Source organism: Vulpes vulpes, unplaced genomic scaffold (genome assembly GCF_048418805.1).
Source record: "Vulpes vulpes isolate BD-2025 unplaced genomic scaffold, VulVul3 u000000707, whole genome shotgun sequence".
Classification (NCBI taxonomy): domain Eukaryota; kingdom Metazoa; phylum Chordata; class Mammalia; order Carnivora; family Canidae; genus Vulpes; species Vulpes vulpes.
The window spans coordinates 91,310-114,602 of NW_027325785.1; the positions used below are offsets into that span (position 1 = coordinate 91,310).

General features: G+C 37.8%; 1 protein-coding gene across 1 annotated transcript in view; it reads right to left on the reverse strand.

Moving 5' to 3' along the window:
• The window catches only part of LOC140597342 (rho GTPase-activating protein 20-like), a 43,742-nt gene that overhangs the window by 14,670 nt on the left and 5,779 nt on the right, over positions 1-23,293 (reverse strand). Inside the window, exons 3-9 of the mRNA XM_072745559.1 lie at positions 17,373-17,682; positions 16,268-16,435; positions 9,145-9,294; positions 7,341-7,382; positions 6,622-6,706; positions 2,817-2,894; positions 589-649 (exon numbers count right to left, since the gene is read on the reverse strand). Of these exons, the coding sequence (XP_072601660.1) occupies positions 589-649; positions 2,817-2,894; positions 6,622-6,706; positions 7,341-7,382; positions 9,145-9,294; positions 16,268-16,435; positions 17,373-17,437 (649 nt within the window). The 5' untranslated portion in view covers positions 17,438-17,682. The remainder of the gene's footprint in view (positions 1-588; positions 650-2,816; positions 2,895-6,621; positions 6,707-7,340; positions 7,383-9,144; positions 9,295-16,267; positions 16,436-17,372; positions 17,683-23,293) is intronic.

Sequence of the window (23,293 nt, forward strand, 5' to 3'; positions counted from 1 at the left end):
GAAAAAACCTGAGAAACAGCAAAGTGCAGGCGATTTCATCAGTGAAGATGAGAGGAGTTTAAATGTGATTATCTCATTTTCCTTATGATGCAGAGAAAACTGGGCACAGGGCAGGGGTGTTAAATACATATCTGTACCTGGATTCAGAGACATAACTGGATTTTAGAGAATTCTCACAAATAGAGGCTTCTTAGCAGTTAGGAACTAGAATTCAAAATTGACATATGAAAAATAAATGTATGGGAAAAATTCCAATCCATTTTGCTTTCATACCTAATGAGTAAATAAGTAAGTAAATAGTAAATAATCACACTTTTTCAAGACAGCTCTGTTTGTCAGGTAAAAAGAAGTAGAAACAAAAATTTACATTTCTCTCCCTCACTAAATCATAGCTGCTGAATGAAGAGATGTTATCAATGCCTGGGCAACAGTACCTGGTAATTCTTTATTAAACATGTGAGTGAATATTGCATGTGATTTTCACTTTTAAGGATTTTGAAGCTTAAGAAAGAACAACCATTACTTTGAAACTTAGAGTTACAATTTTGAACCTAATCAATCCCATCTTAGATTTTCCCTGACACTTACCAATTAGTGGAAGTTTTTCCTTGCCAGAACTCGCCCACAGCTGGAAGTCGTTCTCAGAGCCCTTGGAAACAAAAAGAACTAGGTGTCAAAACATATCTTTCACAGTACTTGAAGAACACATTTCCTTAGCATATCTGTGTTTCCAAAAAGAAAGAATTGGGGCCAGGATAAATGGTATTTGGTCCATGGAGGTAGCTATAGTAGTTGTTAACTAGTTCCCCTCACAGCTTCCAATAGACTGTCCCAGATTCTTGTAATTTTTGATAAAGACCGGGAAACCACAGTACAGCCAGCCCCTCACTTTGTGGGTGGCCCATGGTGTAAGAAATGAGATTTGTGTCCCTTTACTATGGAGTAAAAGTCTCATCTCAGAGTCCTCTCTTCTGCTGTCTCTAGACTCCTTGGATAGCGTTGGCCTTTGTCTCCAAATGTCCCTGCCCAGAGATGCATGTTGTCCAGAGAGCCATATACTCTGCTATGACTAATCCTGAGCAAAGTAACTTGAGAGGCATCAATAGCTCAGCAGCCCTGAGCCAAAGGAGACAAATGCCCAAGAGACATTGAGGAGATAGTGGACGGAAGTCTGCCACTGGCTTTGGGGCAGGCAAACTCCACTTTAGGGAGAGAAAGGATGAGGACTCTAGGCAGCATGTCAGATGCAGAAAATGATTACTCCCAGCACAATTATTGCCCAGTAATACTGAAAATCCCAATTGTTTGAAACAAACAATTCTAAATTATAAAGATTGCTGAACTATTTTAAAGAGTCTTCCTGGAGACTAAAGCAAAAAAACGTTTGAAATGGAATTATTGGTAATAGTTATCATGTGCCCTTGACTCCTGATTAAAAATCATGGCCTTCACCTTATGAAGGAATGTCATAGGTATGGGCACAGACACAGATACACACACACACACACACACACACACACACACACACACACAGCTAAATCTGCTCAAGATTGTGTTGCAAATAAGAAGTAAGAGCTAATAAGGTAGGGTAGGGTTTGGAAATGCCATGCTGGAATCCTTTAAATCAGGTATACATAAAGCCAAATAAGCCCAGTTCTTCATTAAAATAGAAATTCTTTGCCTAGTGACATTGATCGCTTTAAGTAAAGAAAATCACAAACATGAAATAAAATGAGTTAAATCATTAGTCAATCTCCCCACCTTCATCCCTCAAACCACTCACTCTCTTTTCCAGGATTTAATTCTTACTTAGGGTTTCTATATCATACAGGTTAGAAACGTATGTAAAGATGTGCTTTAGTCAGTACATATAAATTCAATTTTATTTTGGATGTATTATTAAATGTTGTTTGTACAGAAATCATTGATTTCTTCTGCCAAATTCTCGTTGCTCTGAAATTTTAAAGGCCTTTATTATACCATTGGCTCAGATAGAATTTACAAACAATCTTATGATTATGTCACATCACATTTACAGAGGATTTTGGATAAGAAGCTGTGCTTTCCAAGTGCTCCCTTTGGTTCTCTCCATCTATCACTGTCCCTCTTTTTTCCCTTATAAAACCTCATCCTCAAATATATTTCTCTTTCATAAAAAGAGATCAGCCCCAGATCCATGGTCTTATTCAGAACTTGTCTTTGTCTTGACCAGTTGCTAAAGGGTATGAGCTGCTTCATCCTCAGGATCTGCATCAAAAGGAGGTAGCTTGTAGCCATGTAGTCTTTATGTCAAAATGTACAACAGAACATGTAATTTAGGATTCATTAAACGGATTGAGTCCTTCCTTGTGTGATAACTAGGGTCAATAGGGATGGAGACGTATCAGAATTGAAAACACAGAAAGAAGAGTCCAATAGAGGAGGAAATATTTAGAAATTTAGAAACAACAATAAAAAAGAAACTTAGAAACATCTTTATTGTCTGTATTTAAAATATATACAGTAAACTGCATATTGTTATTAGCACTCTAAAATTATAGTCCAATTTTAGACTATAACTTTGAATTTGCAGAAAATTTCAAATGGGAATATAAGAATAGCACTCATGTATAAGCTAATACTATAGCTTCGCTGCCTTCAATTTCTAAAGTTGGAAGGAAAAATATGAGTATGTTATCCACAATAATCAGCTGTCTTATGATGGGAGGTGCACAACACCTACACACACACACACACACACACACACACACACACACTCACAAAACTCAAAAGTCAAAGTTGGTTCGTAAACTAAAAATAGATAGTAGGCAACTTACGGTTATTCCCAGCATTGTTAGTAACATGTTGATAGTGTCATTTGCTGTGTCGGAATTTGTCACTGTTACAGTTACGGACTGTAAAAAATAAATAAGAAAAATTGCTACAATTTTTTTAAAATTTAAAGCATGTGACCAAATAATTGTCAAATTATTATCCATACTCCAAAAGTAAAGCTTGTTTCCAGGTAATGACAAAGTAAAGCACGTGTAGAACACGAACCCTTAATTATAATTTCATTTTTTTATATAACATGAAGCTAGTAGGAAACATGTCAGTAAAACATATATTTCCCTCCAAGAATTTGTGGCATACAAAATACAGCAGCTGAAGCAAGGAAGAGAAAAATTGAGAATTCTAAGAGGGCACATGGGGTGACCCTCAGCTCCATAAGGCTATTTCCAAAATGGTGGGAGGGGGATAGTATTAAAGGAAGGCACTAGATACTTTCCTCTCTTACTGAGTTGTGTTTGTATAGTATGGCTTAGTTCCTTTGTTTGTTTGTTTCTGGGTTTTTTTTTTTTTTTTGGCTTAGTTCCTTTGTAATTACATAGTCGGTTTCAGTAAAATCAGGTAAGAACTGGCTATGAAAGACACTTTTTAAAAACTACTATTTAGTCCATATTTTCTTTGTCAGGCATCATGGTTAACTAAGACTTCCATTGTTGCAATCTCTTAAGACTGATGAATCTAGGAAATGAGACTGGAAATGTTAGAAGTTGATGTTCCATTCACAACTCTGCCAGCGAGTAGGTACTTCTAATAGCTCTCTATCAGACCATACATTGAGAAACTGCTCCATACAACTAGGAAAAGTTTAAAGAAAATTTTCTGAAAGGGGTTAATAGCAATCTGAGATGGATCTATAAGACTATCTGAATTACAAACTATCTGAATTACAAAAATTACGAAAGTCATATAAGAGAATATGTAACCAGAACATTTACTATGCATACAGTTTTTATAACATGTTTAGGCAATGGGGCCTGTGTCCTTCGGGAAACAGTGCATAAAGAAGAAACAGCACAAGTGGACACCCACAGGCCTTGAAAATATTAAAAGCAAAGTTAAAAGAAACTCTTTCATAAATCACTCCTTGTCCTTTCATTGTATTTTTCTTCTTATGAATTGAATGCAATTGCTTGATATCACAGATGGTCCCAAAGTAATTCAATAATCATTCAAATAGCAATTCAAATAGTAATTTAAGGGATGTATGTATATTTTCCTGCATGTTGTAGGTTCTCCCAACAGACAAATTCCATTAGATAGAACTCTCTCTAAACAAATAACTTCAGAAAAATAAACTATTTTTTGAAATAATTCAAAAGAAAAAGAAAACTTAGGTTATGTTCATGAGTCAAAACTGTTACTTAATATATGAAGAACCAGGCAAATGAGATCAATTTTCAAGAGCTGAAGCCACACCTGAGATGATCTCGATGCTTAGACTATTAGCCAAACACAGCTATTACAATAATGCTCAATGATACAAATGAAAATATGTTCACATTAAACAAAAATAGAGGCATCATAGTATAGAAATAAGAAGTATTAATGACTTTTCCTTATTTGAGAGGAAAAATATTTAACATAGAAATTTTTATCGGAAAAATATTTTTATTTATTTATTTTTTTTGAAAAATATTTTTAAAAAATTTATTGACTAGGCTACATTGCATAATGGAGATGATGAAAAGAAGTCAGTGATTTGAAAATAGATACTAGAAATTATCCAGTGTGAAGAAGAAAAGGGGGGAAAAGATTGAAAAAAAATTACAGAGCCTGAGGGATCTCTGAACAATGTGAAAGTGTCTGATATGGAAAGAATGGAACTGTCAGGAGGAGAGAAAGAGAAATAATGAGGAAGGAAATATTTGATGAAATAATGATTAAAATTTCCCAAATTTGGTGAAGACATAAATTTACAAATTCAAGAAATTCAGAATATGTCAAATAGGACAGATTCAAAGACAACCATGCTTAGGAACTTCATAGCCACTCTGCTAAAAACCAAAAATAAAGAGAAAACTTGAAAGCAGCTAGAGAAAAAATGACAAATCACCTACTGAGGATTAATGTTTAATCACAGACTACTCATCAGAAAGCATCAAGACCAAAAGACTGGAACATCTCTAAAGGACTAAAAGGAAAAAAATTTGCAAACAAAATTCTACACCCCCAAAAATATCCTTCAAGAGTCAGTGTGAAATAAAGCCATATTCAGATAAAAGAAATTAAGTAAATCTGTTTGCAGCAGTTCTGCACAGGGAATGCTAAGAATCATCTTTCTAGGATGAAGTGAAACAGTGCAGTGGGAAACTTGGATCTTTAAGAATGGGTGAAGAACATCAGAAATGTTTATTTCACCAAAACTATACCTCAATAAAGTTGATTTTTAAAAATCTCAAGGTAATTTTCCAAGGAAAGTTCTGAATGTAAACCACTGCCACAATTGATATCAAAGGCAGAGACAAGAATGTGCTCTGCTGCTAGAGAATTCTCTCTCCTTCATGCAGTGCATCTAGCTGGCACTTAACAACAGATCAAACTATTTGCATGGCTTTTGCTTTAGCCAGGAATACCTTTTTTGTTCCACCTTCAAATGCTGTTTTGTGTGATCTAGAGCTACTTCGAACTATAACAACAACCACAAAAAATACCATTTAAAGATACCCAAATTATCTTGTTCATCACTGTAAATGTCTTGGTTACTGTACTACAATTTCAGAAATCAAATTTACACACAAAACTGGGCCAATTGGTTTGATTTTTTCCTCCCCACAGTATAAAGAAATGGAAATAGAAATATGCTGATCCCTTAAAAGTGTCATCCCTCTTAGTTCAATTCAATCCTGATATTCCTTGGAACAAAAGACTTTTTGAAACTCCTCTGCATTTGACATAACTACTCAATAAAACACCTGATCCTTAAGTGGATCCTGTACTAGAAAGGAGACATTATTGAGGTCAACTGACAAAATGAGAATGGGAATGGCAGAGTAAAGTATTACGCCAAGGTTAAATTCACTAAAGGTGATAACTGTAGAATATCTTTATTCTTAAGAAATACTTAGGTTTAAGGAAAAAGGGCTATAGTATATGTATGACCCTCAAACATATGTATACACATACATGTAATAGACACAGAGAAAGAAAATAAATGATAAAGCAAATGGAATAAAGTGTTACCAATAGATGAATCTGGATAAAGAGTATACGGGGTGTTTTTTGTATTACTTTTATTTATTTTTTTTTTTTAATTTTTTTTAATTTTTTTTTTAATTTTTTTTTATTTATTTTTTTTTTTTACTTTTATATTTACAACTTTTCTCTGAGTTTATAGTTATACTAAATAAAATATCTGGAGGGGAAAAAGGACTGTGGAGACAATCCAGACCATTCTGTATGTAAGTGGTGGCCCTTGGAAAAAATGATGGTTCCTTCTAAATCACTGTATTACAAGCCACTATAAGCAATTAGAAGGATCCAGAGAAATGTCATAGACACATAACATCCAATACTCTTTCCTTGCTTAAGCACTGTAGTATGTATTCCTCTTGCTTCATGTTACCTAGGACACAGTTTTTAGGTCTATAAAGAAGTACATGGAGAGGGGGAAAATACATTTTTCCTCATGGCACTTTTCTAAATATTCTCTCTCTCTTCCTACCTTTTGCTCTCTCCTTCCTCTCTCCCCAACTCACTGCTTCCTCCCTCTCTGTGTCTCCACCTCTATCCCATTTTTTCATTCAGTCAGAATTAGGAACTCAGAATTTAATTGTTGGTCTTAAAAATACTTACACAGGCACAGTTCTTGATGTTCTCAGTGAAGATTTTGAGGGGAATGCTTTTTGGCTGCTCCTTCTCTTTGGCTAGCATGATGTACCTAATCCAATTCGATAGTAACCCAAAAGAGAGTAGGATAAATTACCTTACTTTCAAATCAATTTATGTTGATCATATTTTCAACATACTTCGTTATTTTTAAATGCATATAAATAAGCTCAGCAAAAAAAAAAATTGGGGGTTGGAAGGAAACATGCAAAAATATTTCAGGAAAATAAGCTGTGACTAGGAAAACAATAGATCACTCTTGTCATGTGAGATTTGACCAGCAGATCCAGGCACCAAAGCTTTCCTGCCTAGACCGGAGGGCATACTAGCACCTTCAAATGTAGGAATGAGAAGTTGCTTTGAGCATTACTTGGTAGGGTAAACTGCACTTATGGAAATTTAATATATGTTTTGAGAATAATGTTAGCTATAATCATGAGGTTGGAAAGTGGGGGAAGATGAGAGTAATAACCAGAATTTCATAAAAAAAAAAGCAATATATGGATGTAAAGGAGAGCAGGTTATTTGTAGTAATGGGCAGGGTACAATTAAATAAGAAATCATTGGAGGATAGTGTAACAATTCGGACTAAGGGGAGGGAACATAGTTTGGGGGCACTGCTTTGAAGAGATCTACATTTTTTTCATCATGGGTTAAAGACTTATAATATTACACTGACAAAATACCTTTGAAGGTAAGAACGCCATTTTTCCTTTTGTTCTGAAGAGCTGCAATTTAAAAAATGAGAAGAAAAAAATTGAGGAACGTACGATACTCCTACTAACATATTAAGATCACCACTCCAGACTAAAAATATGAGCAGCCAGTTGTTAAGGGATGTGGATGTGTAAATTGTACTCCCCTTAGAGTGGTTTTGATGGACTCCACTCTTCTGTGAGTGGTATTAAAGCAATGGGAAGTAGATCCTAAAGAGGGAGAAAAGTTGATTTCAAATCTGAAAACTTAATTGTGACTATGTGATGCAAGCTATGAGATCACGGGCATGTTGTTAACCACTCTGATATTTAGTTTCCAGAACTGGAAAGGGGTTAAATTATAGCTCAGAGTGTTCCTGCAGCTGCAAGGGCTATTCAGATATAAAGAATATTACCATTCAAATTAAATCACATTTAAGAAATTTAGCAATTTGATGGAACTGTCTTGGCTCAGAAACAAGAATATCTTTTTTGGAAAAAAACACCTGTAATAGTTTTATTTCCTTATGCATATGGCAGATTGTAATATGTTAAATTAGTTCCTAAAAACCTTATTCTTCATCACTGTGATCTTCTGAGAAAGATCAATCCCCTGACGCAAAATTACTAAAGATTAATATTTTCTCTGCTAAAATTTTCACAGCATTTAATATCCAAAGTTGCAAATGTCTTAAGGCTCATTCACACGTGGACTTATCACTTACCAGCATTCTTTTTTATTGTGGTAAATTACACATAAAAGAAAATTGACCATTAGTGACCTTTACTATATTCATCGTTCTGTGCAACGATCGTGACTGAACATGTTTATCACCCCAAAGCAAACATGTGTCTATTAAGCAGTCACTCTCCCTTCCCTCCTGTCCCTAGCTCCTGTACCACATTTTGTATATTGTTGATAAAAACTTGGTTTCTTCTTTCTTTCTTTCTTTCTTTCTTTCTTTCTTTCTTTCTTTCTTTCTTTCTTTCTTTTGGGACAACTACAACAGAGTGAGGTTCAAGGTCTCCTCTCCAAGATCCTGCCCTCTGATTCCCAGGAGGTATCTGCATGTTTAAATCACCGGAATAGATTTCTTGAGCAAGTACTATTAAAGGGTCCCATTAAATTTGAGAAATTGCTTTTACACTCCCAAGTTAATTCCCTTAACAACAGTATGTAATTATACAAATAAATTGATCATGCCATTGAATACTAGGTTGCCTGAATTGCTGTGTACAGATTATCTTAGTTGGTAACGATCTGAAACAAAATAGGATTCCATTGAGGCACTAAACTCAGATTATTCATTTGATTCCATTGAGTAGAGTTTAGTTGTGTAAGACACATTCTTAGGCTGACATGAGGATGGGAATGTGGCTCTCGACCCTGGATATCCTGAGCAGACACCTCTGAGTTTACAGGGATCATGCCACACTTGCATCTCTGTTTGAAACATCCACACCCCAAGCCTCATTCCTGTTTTACGCAGTTGCACTTAACACACTGCTTTCTTCTCCTCACCCCACTCCACCAAAATCTCGCAGGTCATCATAAAGGTAAGACAACAAAATTTGAAAAACCATTGATCAAAACCGAAGGAAATTACTCCAGTAGTTCCCACTATACATTATCTACTTGTTTCCTTGTGGATATAAGCACCTTCTTACGCAGAGTACAAGGCAAAACAAGTGTCATGGGAGGTCAAGAAGTGAGTCACCAGCTTGGTAGACAATAGATTACAATGTTATCCTTTTCAAGCCATGTAGATACAGGACACCAAGGCATCGGTCTTACCTGAAGGTGGCCACGAAGTTCACCGTGGGCCAGCCCAACACAAAGGACCTCCCAGAACGGATGTTGGCATCTCCCACTGTATCCATGCAGTTGGCAATCCACATGGTGTTCAGTGGTATTTTCTTTTTTATCTTAAAGTTTTTCTTATACCTAGAAAGATCCCAAACAAGACCTCTGTTAGTTCATTTCAAAAATGTTATGGGAGCAGCTGTGCTCTTTAGAGACCAGTTCTCACTGCTCCAGGGCAAATCATGTCTCCCGCATCTCTATTACCCTCTGTGCACACACAGAAAATGGTTAGATGGGCCTTTGCAATGTGTGTGTTGAGCAAACTCTGGCTTGGAAACCTGAAAACACTTCCTCTAAAGGCAGCAAATAGCCATATTTTTGAATGGTGAGTATTGAGTAACCACTGTATATTTTAGAGCTTTGTAGGAAAACCATTCATTCATTTTCTATTGCTGGATTTGTTACTTATTACAGATAATTTTTATGGCTAATATTGCAGTTAATTATTCATTTATGACTTGCATACTTCAAAAAGTGTTTGAGGGGCTGAAGAAAGGTACCTGATACATGACTTATAAAAACAGTTATATGCTTTTTTTTTTTTTCCTTAAGAGAGACAAACCAGCGGCACCTGGGTGGCTCTGTCAGTTAAGCATCCAACTCTTGGTTTTGGCTTGGGCCACGACCTCAGGCTCTTGAGATCATGCCCCTGTGTAGGGCTCCCCATTCAATGAGTCGGATTCCTCGCTCCCTCTGCCCTGCCCCCCACTCATGTTTACTCTCTCTCTAAAATAAATAAATAAATAAATAAATAAATAGATAGATAAATAAATAAATAAATAATCTTTTCAAGAGTGTGAGGAAGACAGATGAAATCGAAACAAAAACATAAGCTTGGATCAGAAAGATTTAAAAGTTACTTTCAACGTTAATTTACAAAATATTTTCTAGCCTTTGAAGCATAGGTTATTTTCAATTTCCCTTCTTAAAATTTTGTCCATACCATTTTCCCTTAGATTCTGGCTAAAACAAAAAAATTGTTAGCCTACAGACTGAGCCCAACTGAAAAATCATCCATCCATCCATCCATCCATCTGTCCATCAATCAATCCAAGATCAGTGGTCCGGAGGTCTTATATGTAAGTCATGGATACTTCCCGTTTCTCTGAGGAATAAGAAGGGGTGAAATGGGTTTTTGATAATTTCTACCTAATCCTCTTTGACCTCAAAGATGAAAACCACCATTGATTTATTTTGGCTGATTAATTGATTAATTTGGTTAATTCATAACTTTGACTCGCAGGTGGGCTTGAGATTTAAATAGTTACAAGTCCTATAAGGAATGCCTGGGGAACTTGGATCCTCCACTCTGGAACTCCTTACTATTCAGAAACACATGTGGAAAACACTGAACTAAACTGAGATGAAAGCCACCTCATGTGCAAAAATCCCTATGGCTCCACTGATTCATGGAACAATTAGAGCTAAACTCTTCAGTGGGATTTATGAAATAAAAAAAATCTTTTAGGAAGCCCACTTGAAGGATAATCTAGATTCAAACTTAGGACACAATGAATATAAATATGATGGATACCAACATCTTTCCACATTTTTTTATTTCAACATTACACCCAAGTGCCTGTATCTCTGTGCTTGAAGATTTTTATGGAACATAGTCAATTAACAGATAAAATCATTTTTCTAGATAGTAATTCCAAAGGCATTGTCACGTCAAAAATATATGGCCAAGGGGAATGATAGACAGGTATCTGCTTGTTCTTACACATTTTTTTCTTTCTAATATAGGTATCTGTGTATATACAGACCCCTAAGATCCTGTGTGGAAACTTCCAAATACATTGACCTGGAAAAATCCATCCAATAACCTTAGTTCAATAAGGCACCAGGATTAGTTGAACCAAGGAATTTTCCTAGAGCCCAGTGTGTGGTTTCTACTCTCCTACAACGTTTTGAACTCTTATCATATGCCAAGCTCTGTTCTAAATATTTTATAAATATAAATATAAAAAATTTAATCCTCAAGCAACTACACTAGATGGTCTCTATTAGCTCCATTTTACAAATAAGGAAACTCACAGAAAGTTTAAATAAATTGTCAAATGCAGGAGACAGGGTTTGAACCCAGACAGCCTAACTCCTAAGCCCATGTTTGTAACCACTTGACCGTGAAGTAACCTTTTCATCTTTCCTACCCTCATCCTCATTTCTGTCCCCAGAGCCATCAGGCTTTCTCGTGGGATTTACACTGGGAGTGAGAGGATAAATCTCAAGGCATTATATCAATAAAACCAGTTGCTAGCTTGGAAATATTTACAACGTGTACAACAAAGCTTTATACTTTAATAGATTCTTCTAATGTCTTACTGTGTTTCCTTACTCTCAATCACTGACCCAATTGGATTATCTCAGCAGAAATTAGAAAGTGTTAATCTACTGTAAACTGACTCAAGAAGAAGAGGAGGAGAACTGCAGTTTTTATTTCTAAAAATAGTCATTTATTATAGTTGTATTAACATGATGTCCTTCTTGCTTTCCACTACCTTAATCTTTATGCCAGAAGGTAAGCCCCAGTGAACTGTGGAGTTTTGCAGGATTCTAGGGAGATTTCCTCTGTTCCAAGATAGAGGCATTCTCTTACAAATGTTGGGAGAAGGGGTCATAGTCTATTCTGTAACTATTCGTCATTTCACCGACAGTGAGTTAATAGTCATCTTCATCTTTTGACCAAATTAAATTCATTTTTTATTTCATTTCTACATTCCTTAATAACTAATGATGAGGAATGTGATGTTTAAAAAGGGTGAGATCTAAGTTCAGTCCCTTTTTCTAAATTATTCACGGGTCTCTACTAGTACAAATACCTTAATATTTTATCAAATAGATACTATTCTCTCTTTTTTAAAGATTTCATTTATTTATTCATGAGAGACACACACAGAGAGAGAAGGCAAAGACATAGGCAGAGGGAAAAGCAGGCTCCCTCTGGGGAGCTTGGTGGGGGACTTGATCCCAGGACCCCGGGATCATGACCTAAGCCAAAGGCAGACACTCAACCACTGAGTCACCCAAGGGCCCCAAGTAGATACTGTTCTTAAAAATAACATAATTTTTATTTCAATTTTTAAAGTACTTTAAAGTACTTTAATTTTTAAAGTAATTTTTATTTGAAAAATAACTTATTTAGCATTCTAATGAATATCAAAAGTGATAAGGAAGGTTCCATTTGACTTCAATTCTTGCGAACACAACTTTCTAGTGTATGAAAGAAGTGACAAAAATCCCCAAACAATTTTCACTATTATTAACATCTTGTACAACTAGAGAAATAGAATTTCTTTGTGAAGAAACAAACATTTAATTCCCCTCATTGTTACACACAAGACAAAATTCACTAATTCTGACCGAAAAATTGGTAGAAATTAATCAACTATTTATTCAACTTCTGTTAAATTCTGTAGTGTCAACCTAAAGATGAGAGAGTCTCCAGCTGAAGCCTGAGGGTGAGCTGAGGTAAAATGGAACCTGGGTCACCCTACCCCCTTTTTATTGCTAATTGGAAAAATTAGGCACTAAACTCAGATTATTCATTTGAATAGATTGATTGAGGGTATTGATTCCTCCATGTAAGACCAAGGCATGACAGGGATTAAATATGTTGGTTACTTCAGGGGCTATTTCTTTTTAGTTTTTACTTCTAGAAAAAAAAGGTAAATTTTTTCATATTAACAGTGATCATAAATATACCCAAATATTTACTATGGGAATGATCTCATAGTAGTTTTCTAAAGATTGTGGCAGGCATTAAGTGCTGCCTGCTACTGCTATGGATGAAATGGTGTCTCCCTCCCACTGCTTTCCTGCCTTCTTACCATAAAGCCCTCTCTGCCAATATCATCATGTTTGGAGATAGAGCTTTTGAAGGTAATTAAGTTTAAATGGGATCATCAAGGTAAGGTCCTAATCCAGTAAGATGGATGGTCTTGTGAGAAGTGGGAGAGATCTGTATGTGTGTACATACATGCATTGAGGTAATGCCTTGGGGCACACAGTGAGAAGGCAGCCACGTGCAAGCAGAAAAAGAGCTCTCACCAGAACCTGACCATGATGATATCTCGAACTCGGAATTCTAAAATCTGTGTTCTCTCTATATCAAAGACCTTGGCTTAAATATGAAACTCAAATGCCTGTGATCACTTACATTTTCTAATATTACCAATGTATAATACAAAGTATATAAGATAAACTTTTGGGAACCGAGTCCCTTTCAACGAACATTAACAAATAAATTGATAAAGATTTTGTCATATAAAAACCCTTGAGTAGACATAAGGACATATCTCAAAAGCAATATGTGAAAGATGAAAAATGTTCAACTTGTTTTGTCTTAATGAACTATTTGAAATAAAAATTCAGCCCTTCAATAGAGGCAACTCTCTAGTGGAAAAACAACACTATCTTTATATAAAAATCTTTTTAGCAGAATATCGTAGGCTCTGTAAAACCCGCTGAGAGGTAGGCAGCACCCAGGACAAGAAATAGTTCTGGTAAGAAAAGGAAAGTCTTCTCCTCTCCCTAAAGGCTATAATACTTACAAAGATGAAAAAAAAAAGAAGAACATATTCCCCTTACAAATTGAATATGAGTGGTCTGCAAGGTCCTAACAACCAGGAAATGAGTTTGCTATTTGTTAGCATGTCTCTTGGGCTAAGGATGGAAAGGTACAACATGGTATGTGAGGAAGAACATGGCCTTGTGATGAAGGCAGGCCTGGGTTGGAATCTCTTGCATGATTTCCCTATGTATGACTGGACCATTTCTGAGACTTCCTCTGTCCCCATTTTCATCTCTGCAGCCTGTTGATGATAAAAAATATGGGCCTTGGAGTGCTGTGAGAAAAATTTTCTTTATGCATGAGAGATACACAGAGAAAGGCAGAGACATAGGCAGAGGGTGAAGCAGACTCCCTGTGGGGAACCTGATGTGGGACACGATCCCAGGACCCAGGGATCACGACATGAGCCAAAGGCAGATGCTCAATCACTGAGAAACCCAGGTGGGTGAGGCATCTGTGATGTTCCTAGTGTGGTTCCCAGCATGCATCCCACATATTTTGGTCTCCCATACTCACTTTGGTTAAATAAAGAGAATGGTAACTAGTCTGCATTTTTAAAATAATGACATGGGCCTCTATCAAGAGGAAGAGAGTCTTTCATATGGACCTCATGCCAAGGCCTGGACATTCTTTTTCTCTTTGGCCTCCTTATGACATCACCACCTTCGAAGTTACATCTATGGGCAATTTCCCTAGTCTCAAATATATTTTACTACTATCTTTGCCTCTGATTTTTTGATAGCTATATTTCCTTCATTTTTCAATTCGCTAAGCGTTCTGATCTATTTGTTACCAAGCAGACTGGAGTTAGTTGTTCACTCAATGTAAAGGAAGGGTTGCTTTCAATAGTGAAAGAATCTAGGTGTTCATGGAATGTTGTATGAAATTCAGGAAAAAAGAGAGAATAGAAATGGTAGCACCACATAGTGAATAAAAGCCTGTGCTTTGAAATAAATAGACCTGATTTCAAATGTAGACTCTGTCCATTACTAATATGGTAACCTGGGCAGATCCATTAGACCTCTGAGCATCAAGGTTCTCCAATATAAAAATACTCCCATCTCACAGGGTCGTTGTAAGGTTGGACAAAATTAGGTACATAAAGTTTTTTAGCATAGTATCTGACATGTAGTAAGCCCCTGATAAATTACTATTAATGTAACTCAGATGAGTATAGCATTTTGCCAAATTATTACTAGCATGTCTTACCTATGACATGGCATAACTGGGATCTAGGGTGAAAGCAGTAAAAAAAAGAGGGAGTTAGTTTTTTCGCAAGACCATAGCTTCTTGATATTTTGTTTGTGGGAGTGTTCTTTGTCTTCCATGTTTTGTGAATAATGCAAACAGAGATGGAGTAAGTAAACAGGTGACCTTCCATGAACTGCTCCCAGACGTTTATTGAGCAATCATCATGTTCTAGACTGGATATTCGATGCATTTGTGTTCAGGGTTGAGAGGAAAGTGCACACAGTCGATTCTTTCTCCTAGATTCCATCTATCTGCTCCATCTTTTTTTTTTAAAGATTTATGTATTTATTCATGAGAAACACAGAGAGTAGAGAGAGAAGTAGAGACACAGGCAGAGAGAGAAGCAGGCTCCCTGCAGAGAGCCTGATGTGGGACTCAATCCTGGGTCTCCAGGATCACGCCCTGAGCTAAAGGCAAAGATAAACCCCTGAGCCACCCGGGTTAACCTGCTCCATCTTTCCTTTTTACTAAACTGCTAAGATAGAGCCCTGATACCATCCATCAGGACTATGGCCTCCCCTAACTACTCTCCCTGCTTCCACTCTTGCTTACCCATCCATCTATTATCTAGCAACAGTCAGAAAAATTTGCTAGAAATATAAATCAGATTTGGTCAGTCCCCTAGTTAAAAATCCTTTGGCAAAATATTTCCACTTTTTTACCATGGCCTGTGAAGACCCTGTGTGACTAGACCCCTGAGCATAGTATCATATCTGATAGCATGGCCTATGCTCTGGGCTCTAGTCAAATCAGGCTTCCCTGAGCCCCTCTCTCTGAGGGGTCAGATTGTACCCACGTAGGCCTGCAAGTCCCTCAGCCTCGACGGCTCAGGCACATTGTCTGGGAATGTGGCTGCTTCTCTTCTCATAGATTTGGTTTTAATGCTCCACCTCAGAGAAGCCCTCCTAGACTATTCCTCTCTAACACGTTCCCACCCTCTCCGCACAGCCCCCTATCCACCTTCTATCAGCAGCACTAATCATTATCATTCCCCCTCTTATTTTGCCATTTGTAAGTCCCAGGCAGGAGAGACATTGGCCTGTCACATTGGCAATTGTATTTGCTGTAGGGACATGACACAAAACAAGACCTCCAGAAGTACTCATGGAATGAAGGATTCAAGCATTGGCAAACACAAAAGGGAAAAAATGTAATGTTTTCGTATAGTAAGGGTTAATGGGAATGCAATTTTTTGGAGAATCACAAGAGCACGAAACATGGTACACCTACTTGGTATTAGACATCAGTAATAAATCGCTGTACAAGAAAAGCTGCCACTTCTTCCTCCTCCAGCCTTTCTTGAGCTCAACGGGACCATGGATGAGCAGGGTACGAGTGGCACCCTCAGATGATGTAGTGCTTTCGCTGTGGGTGTCCACCTCCACAGACGAGCTCTTCCTACAACACATCAAACACAGAGCAGCTAGTTACTGGTCAAATACACAATATAGTTTAATGCCAAGTTTCAAGGTTCACACAACACTAAAATGTAGTCTCAACCCCCAAAGCAGAGCTCCAGAGCTCAGAATCAGGGATTCCTGAGTTACCGAAAGCTATAGAAAGTGGTGAGGTCACTTGGGAAACTGATGCAGAGGGAGGACAGTTTCAAGGACAAAGCCCTTGGGCCTGCCAATACTTAGAGGTGTGGTGGAGAAAGCAGCAAAGCTCATTGTGAGCCATTAGGTAGGCAAAAGCCAAGAAGCCAAAGGTAGAGCACATTACAAGAAGGTGAATGAACAACAACAATAAACAGGACAACTTGTGGCCTAATATAAAATAAAACAACGTGTGAAGAATCAATTACAAATTGCTTTTATGTTAAGATAAAATGAAGATAACTGAAGATCCTGGAAGTTGACCCCCATCTTATCTAATTCAATATTCAAAATTGGGGTAAAAATTCTCAAAGATCAGCAAAAATATTGGAAACCTCAGAAAGTTTCTGCACACAAGAGTTTAGCTATTACTTGGCTGAGCTCTGACAGGAATTCCTGGTCAAAATAGGTACTAAAACAACACAATTGAACAGAATGTAAAAATTCTTTCATAACTAGGACAGGTATTTTCATAGACCCACTGAAAATTCTGTCTCATGGAGAGAGAGAGTTGGCTCTCTCGTGGAGCCAAGAAAGTGTCTCCGCCTCCCCCAAGGATGTATAAAGCCTGCTCCCTTCTGCTCAGCAGCACTGAATCTTAAGAACAGGAGCAGCTTTTCAGGAAGCTGGTGCTGAAGTGACTACTTAGTTTCTATGTATTAGAGGAAACAAAAGAAAACAACAGTTCCTGTTATTGCCGGTCTGTTTGGATGATCAGAAATAGTGTATCAGAAGACTACCTCATGCGCTGAAGCCTTGAATGACCACCTGTGAGCTCAGCATGCTTTCTGATTGACGGGAACATCCTTTTCTCTTCAATTCGTGGGACGGGAAATCAAGGGAGTCTACAGCACTTGGCAGAGTACTGTCAACTGCTTGAAGCCTCAAGATTCCGCAGCGGTCCGCGGTCACTGCCATTATGATGTCACAGATTCAAAGCTCATGCTGTAACTGCCAAACTGACATACTGGTTTCCTTTTCTTGGCCTCCAAGTTTTGATTTTTTAAAAGTAATCATTTTATTTTGAGATAACTGTAGATTCGTTTGCAGCTATAAGAAATAACACAGGGAGATGACATCAGTTTTTTTTACAGATGGAGTCTTCCAGAGACACTTCCATCACCACAAGGGTCCTTCCTATTCCCCATTTACAACCACACAAATTTCTTTCCCCCTCCACCACCTCCTTAATCCCGGGCAATCACAAAATCTGTTCTCCATGTGTAAAAGGTTGCCATGTCAAGAATGTTATACAGATGGGATCACATAGTTTATGACATTTGGGGATTTGCTTTTTCCCATTTGGTGTAACTGGAGATTCATCTAGATGGCTGCAAGGATTCACAGTTCATTTCTTGGTGTCCCTTAGTAGTACATCATGATATGGATGTATCACAGTTTGCGTAACTACCTGTTGAAGGAGTTCAAAGTGTCTGCAGGTTTTGGCTGTCACTAATAAAGCTACTATAAACATCTGTGTACAGGTTTTTGTGTCAGTGTGAAGTCTTCACTTCTCTGGGCTAAATGCCCAGGACGGGAAGAGCCAGGTCATATGCTAGCTATTTTGTTGTTGTTGTTGTTGTTGTTGTTGTTTTTATAGTTTTTTCTTAGGAACTGTCCAACTGGTTTCCAGAATGGCTGTGCCATTTCACATTCTCCCCAGTACTGTATGAGTCATTCAGTTTCCCCCCATCCACACGAGCATTTGGTGTTGTCATTTTTTATTTTAGCTATTCTGATAGCTGTGTAGTGTGATATCTCACTGTGGATTTCACTTGCATTTCCCAAATGGTTAGTGATACTAACCATTGATTTGCCACCTGGACATCTCCTTCAGTGTCCAAGCACCTACAGGAGCCTGTTAAAAACATGTTACATGAAGACAGTGTTCCCTTTCCACTAGGAAACTGATGATTTTACAGATGACGAGGCTCCTGCGCATACAGGTTGGGCTCTGAATCCAAGCAGCCGTGACGTAACATGAAGGATTCAAATCCAGGTGACTCAGGAGGTCACGCAGCTTCCTGTGAGGACCCCCCACCCCCACTCTTCCCACATGGACAGTGTCTTTCTTTGACAACTCTGGAGGACTGAAATTTGATCCTACAGACAAAGTTTGTGGTTTCTCTTACAGGCTCCTGTATCAGGCATGTGAAAACCTATCTTTTATGCCCCACTAGACTCTATGGACCTCAAGGAAGGAGTCTATGTCTGATTTATCATTAAATTCTCACAAACATTGACGCATCAGAGGAATCAAAAAATTCTGTATTGAACAAGTGAATGAAATAGTTTTCTGGCAGGGATGGACAGGGAAAAGGCATGACATAAAATAGTCTTTGTCTTATTTACTTTATTCATTCAACGGATAGTGTTTGAACCTGTACTAGGAGAAAGGCACTTGATAGGTCTGGGCAACAGGGAGCCAGGCCCAAGTCTCACAAAACCAGGATTTAAGTGAGGAGGGGGGAAGACAGATATTAAACAGAGAATGCCATCAAGAACTGCCTAACACAGCCTCTGGAAAGTACTGCAGAGGAAAATTAAAGAGTGAGATGAGAAATTTAGAGAGGGACTTGACACCTGATTTCAATTATGGAGAGGAAGACTTCTTTGACGAGCTCATTTGAAATGACCTTTAAAGAATGACTTGGGACTACACAGAAGAGAGAAAGAGGAAGAAAGGGGGAAGGGAGGGAAGATACATTTGTCAGTTGAAGGGACAGAATGTGACTAACTGATGTTTCAGAAACATGGAAGACTTTGCTGGTTTGGAGACACAGGCAGAAGGTACAGGAGAGTGAAATCGGCCTGTAAATTAGGTAGAGGTGAGAGCACAAGTCCTGGTAGTCCTTTTAGACTTTATTAAGGCTTCTCATCTTAAAACCAAACTAACACAGAAGTGGCATGTAGATAGTGGCCTCCAGGCTTCAAACCACTTTTATTAATTTTTTATTATTTATTTTTTTAAATAAGTTGATTTTTTATTGGTGTTCAATTTACCAACATACAGAATAACTATTTTATGTATTTGACAGAGAGAGAGAGAGATAAAGAGACAGTGCATGTGCACAAGAGGGGGGGCAGAGAGAGAGAGAGAGAGAGAGAGAGAGAGAGAGAAGCACAAATGGTGCTGAGTATGGAGTCTGACCTGGGGCTCTGTCTCATGATCCTGAGATCATAACCCTGAGCGGAAATCAAGATTCAGAAACTTAACCAAGTAAGCCACCAGGCGCCCCTTCTCACCACTTTTAAAGGACAAGTGCTAGTCTGGCCATGCTTGACTGTATTCAGAACCATGGAGGCTCATTGGGCAACACTTTCTGGCCTCCCATCAAGCACCTGTCAAAATCTATTTCAGGTAAAAAATAATCTATTTCAGGTAAAAAAATATAGGCAGACTTCTCTCTGCACCTTCCCCAATTCTCAGAATATGTCCCATTCTCTGCGTCTCCCTTCAGAGAGGTTAGAGATTTAGAGGCCAGGAAAACTTCTCTCCTTTTAGAATCTCGTCCTGTTGATCAATTCTGATATGCATCAGACTCACTTGGGAGGCTTTTCAGGCACTCATTCTGAAACTGCCTCCCCCAGAGCTTCTGATTCATCAGATCTGGAAAAAGCTCTTTGAGTGATTCTTACACGTAACCAGGATGGTGAGTCACTGGTTTTAAGGAATTAATTGAGAAAGATACAGTTTTTGATAGCATCTTCTCCTTGTAGTAAAGCAAAGGAGAGAAAAGTTTGCCTGAGAAAGCTAAAGGGAGCTTTCTTTTACCATGTCACAGTTACCTTTGCAGTAATAAAGCTTAATTTCTTCCATAATACCATTGTGATTTATTTTAATTTGATGAATGAGCTCTAAAGAGAATAATAATGATGGGGTCTGTTTTCTTTTTTCAAGACTTTATTTATGTATTTATTCATGAGGGACACAGAATGAGAGAGAGAGAGAGAGAGGCAGAGACACAGGCAGAGGGAGAAGCAGGCTCCATGCAGGGAGCCTGACGTGGGACTCCATCCTGGGTCTCCAGGATCATGCCCTGGGCTGAAGGCAGCGCTAAACCACTGAGCCACCTGGGCTGCCCGGGTCTGTTTTCATCTATTTCACCGAACACCTATGTTTTCACCCTAAATATCAAATAGAAGAGATACTGTAAGGTGATCTTTATGCCCATAATACCGTATTATTGATCTATTGTCCATTTTTGTCAATACCATACTGTTTTGATTATTACAGCTTTGTAATATATCTTGTAATCTGGGACTGTGATACCTCCAGTTTTTTTCTTTTTCAAGATTGCTTTGGCTATTTGGGGTCTTTTGTGGTTCCATACATCCTTACGAATTACTTGTTTTAGTTCTGCGAAAAATACTATTAGTACTTTGATAGGGATTCCATCAAATCTGTAGATCATTTTGAGTATGGAACATTTTATTAATACTTGTTCTCTCATCAATAAGCATGGAATATTTTTCCATTTGTGTTGTCTTCAATTTTTTTCACCAATGTTTTATAGTTTTTCAGTGTGTATATAGATATATAGGTCTTTCACTTCCTTGTTTAAGCTTATTTCTAGGTATCTTATTATTTTTGGTACAATTGTTAATGGGACTGTTTCTTAATTTCTTTTTTTGCTCTTCATTATTAGTGTATAGAAATGCAGTGGATTTCTGTATATTGGTTTGTATCCTGTGACTTTCCTGAACTCATTTATCAGTTCTAGTCCGTTTCTGGTAGAATCCTGAGGGTTTTCTACATATAGTATCATGGCACTTGCAAATAGTGAAAGTTTTACATCTTCCTTACCCATTTGGATGCCATTTATTGCTTTTTCTTGTCTGATTGCTGGGGCTAGGACTTCCAGTACTATGCTAAATAAAAGTAGTGAGAGTGGAAATCCTTGTTTTGTTCTTGACCTTGGGGAAAAGCTCTCACTTTTTCACCATTGAGTATGACATTAGCTGTAGTTTTTTCACATATGGTCTTCATTCTGTTGAGGTATGTTCCCTCTAAACCTACTTTGTTGAGTTTGTATCATGAATGGATGTTGTACTTTTAAATGCTTTTCTGCACCTATTAAAATGATCATCGTTTTTACCCTTCTCTTGTTGATGAGATGTATTATGTTAATGGATTTGTGAATATTGAATCACATTTGCATACTAAGAATAAATCCCACTTGATCATGGTAAATGACTTTTTTAATGTATTGGTGGATTTGGTTGGCTAATACTTTGTTGAGGATTTTTGCATGTATGTTAATCAGAGATATTGGCCTGTAGTTCTCTCTCTCTCTCTCTCTCTTTCTCTCTCTCTCTCTCTGTAGTGTCTTCATCTGGTTTTGATATCAGGGTAATGCTGCCTTCACAGAATACATAGAAGCTTTCATTCTTTGTTTTTTGAAGTAGTTTGAGAAAAGTAGGTGTTAACTCTTCTTTATATGTTTGGTAAAAAAAATTTTTAAGTATTTTATTTATTTATCCATGACAGAAAAAGACAGAGGCAGAGACAGAGGCAGAAGGAGAAGCAAGCTCTACTCAAGAGCCCGATGTGGGCCTCAATCCCAGGACTCTAGGATCACAACCTAAAGGCAGATGATCAACTGTTGAACCACCCAGGCATCCCTACATGTTTGCTGAAATTTACCTATGAAGCCATCTGGTCCTGTACTTTTGTTTTCTTGGGAGTTTTTTTATTACTGATTTGATTTCACTGCTGATAATCAGTCTTTCAAATTTTGTATTTTTTCCCAACTCAGCATTGAGACGTTATATGTTTCTAGGAATTTATCCATTTCTTCTAGGTTGCCCAATGACTTTGCATATAATTTTTTCATAATATTCTCTTAAAATCCTTTATATTTTTGTGGTATTGTTATTTCTCCTCTTTCATTTCTTTTTTTAAATAAATTTATTTTTATTGGTGTTCAATTTGCCAACATACAGAATAACACACAGTGCTCATCCTGTCAAGTGCCCCCCTCAGTGCCCACCACCGAGTCACCCCCACCCCCCGACCACCTCCCCTTCCACCACCCCTATTCATTTCCCAGGGTTAGGAGTCTTCATGTTCTGCCTCCCTTTCTGATATTTCCTACCCATTTCTACTCCGTTCCATCCTAGTCCCTTTCACTGTTATTTATATTCCCCAAATGAATGAGACCATACAATGTTTGTCCTTCTCCAATTGACTTATTTCACTCAGCATAATACCCTCCAGTTCCATCCACGTCGAAGCAAATGGTGGGTATCTGTCATTTCTAATGGCTGAGTAGTATTCCATTGTATATATAAACCACATCTTCTTTATCCATTCATCTTTCGATGGACACCGAGGCTCCTTCCACAGTTTGGCTATTGTGGACATTGCTGCTAGAAACATCGGGGTGCAGGTGTCCCGGCATTTCATTCCATCTGCATCTTTGAGGTAAATCCCAGCAGCGCAATTGCTGGGTCGTAGGGCAGGTCTATTTTTAACTCTTTGAGGAACCTCCACACAGTTTTCCAGAGTGGCTTCACCATTTCACATTCCCACCAACAGTGTAAGAGGGTTCCCCTTTCTCCTCATCCTCTCCAACATTTGTGGTTTCCTGCCTTGTTAATTTTCCCCATTCTCACTGGTGTGAGGTTGTATCTCATTGTGGTTTTGATTTGTATTTCC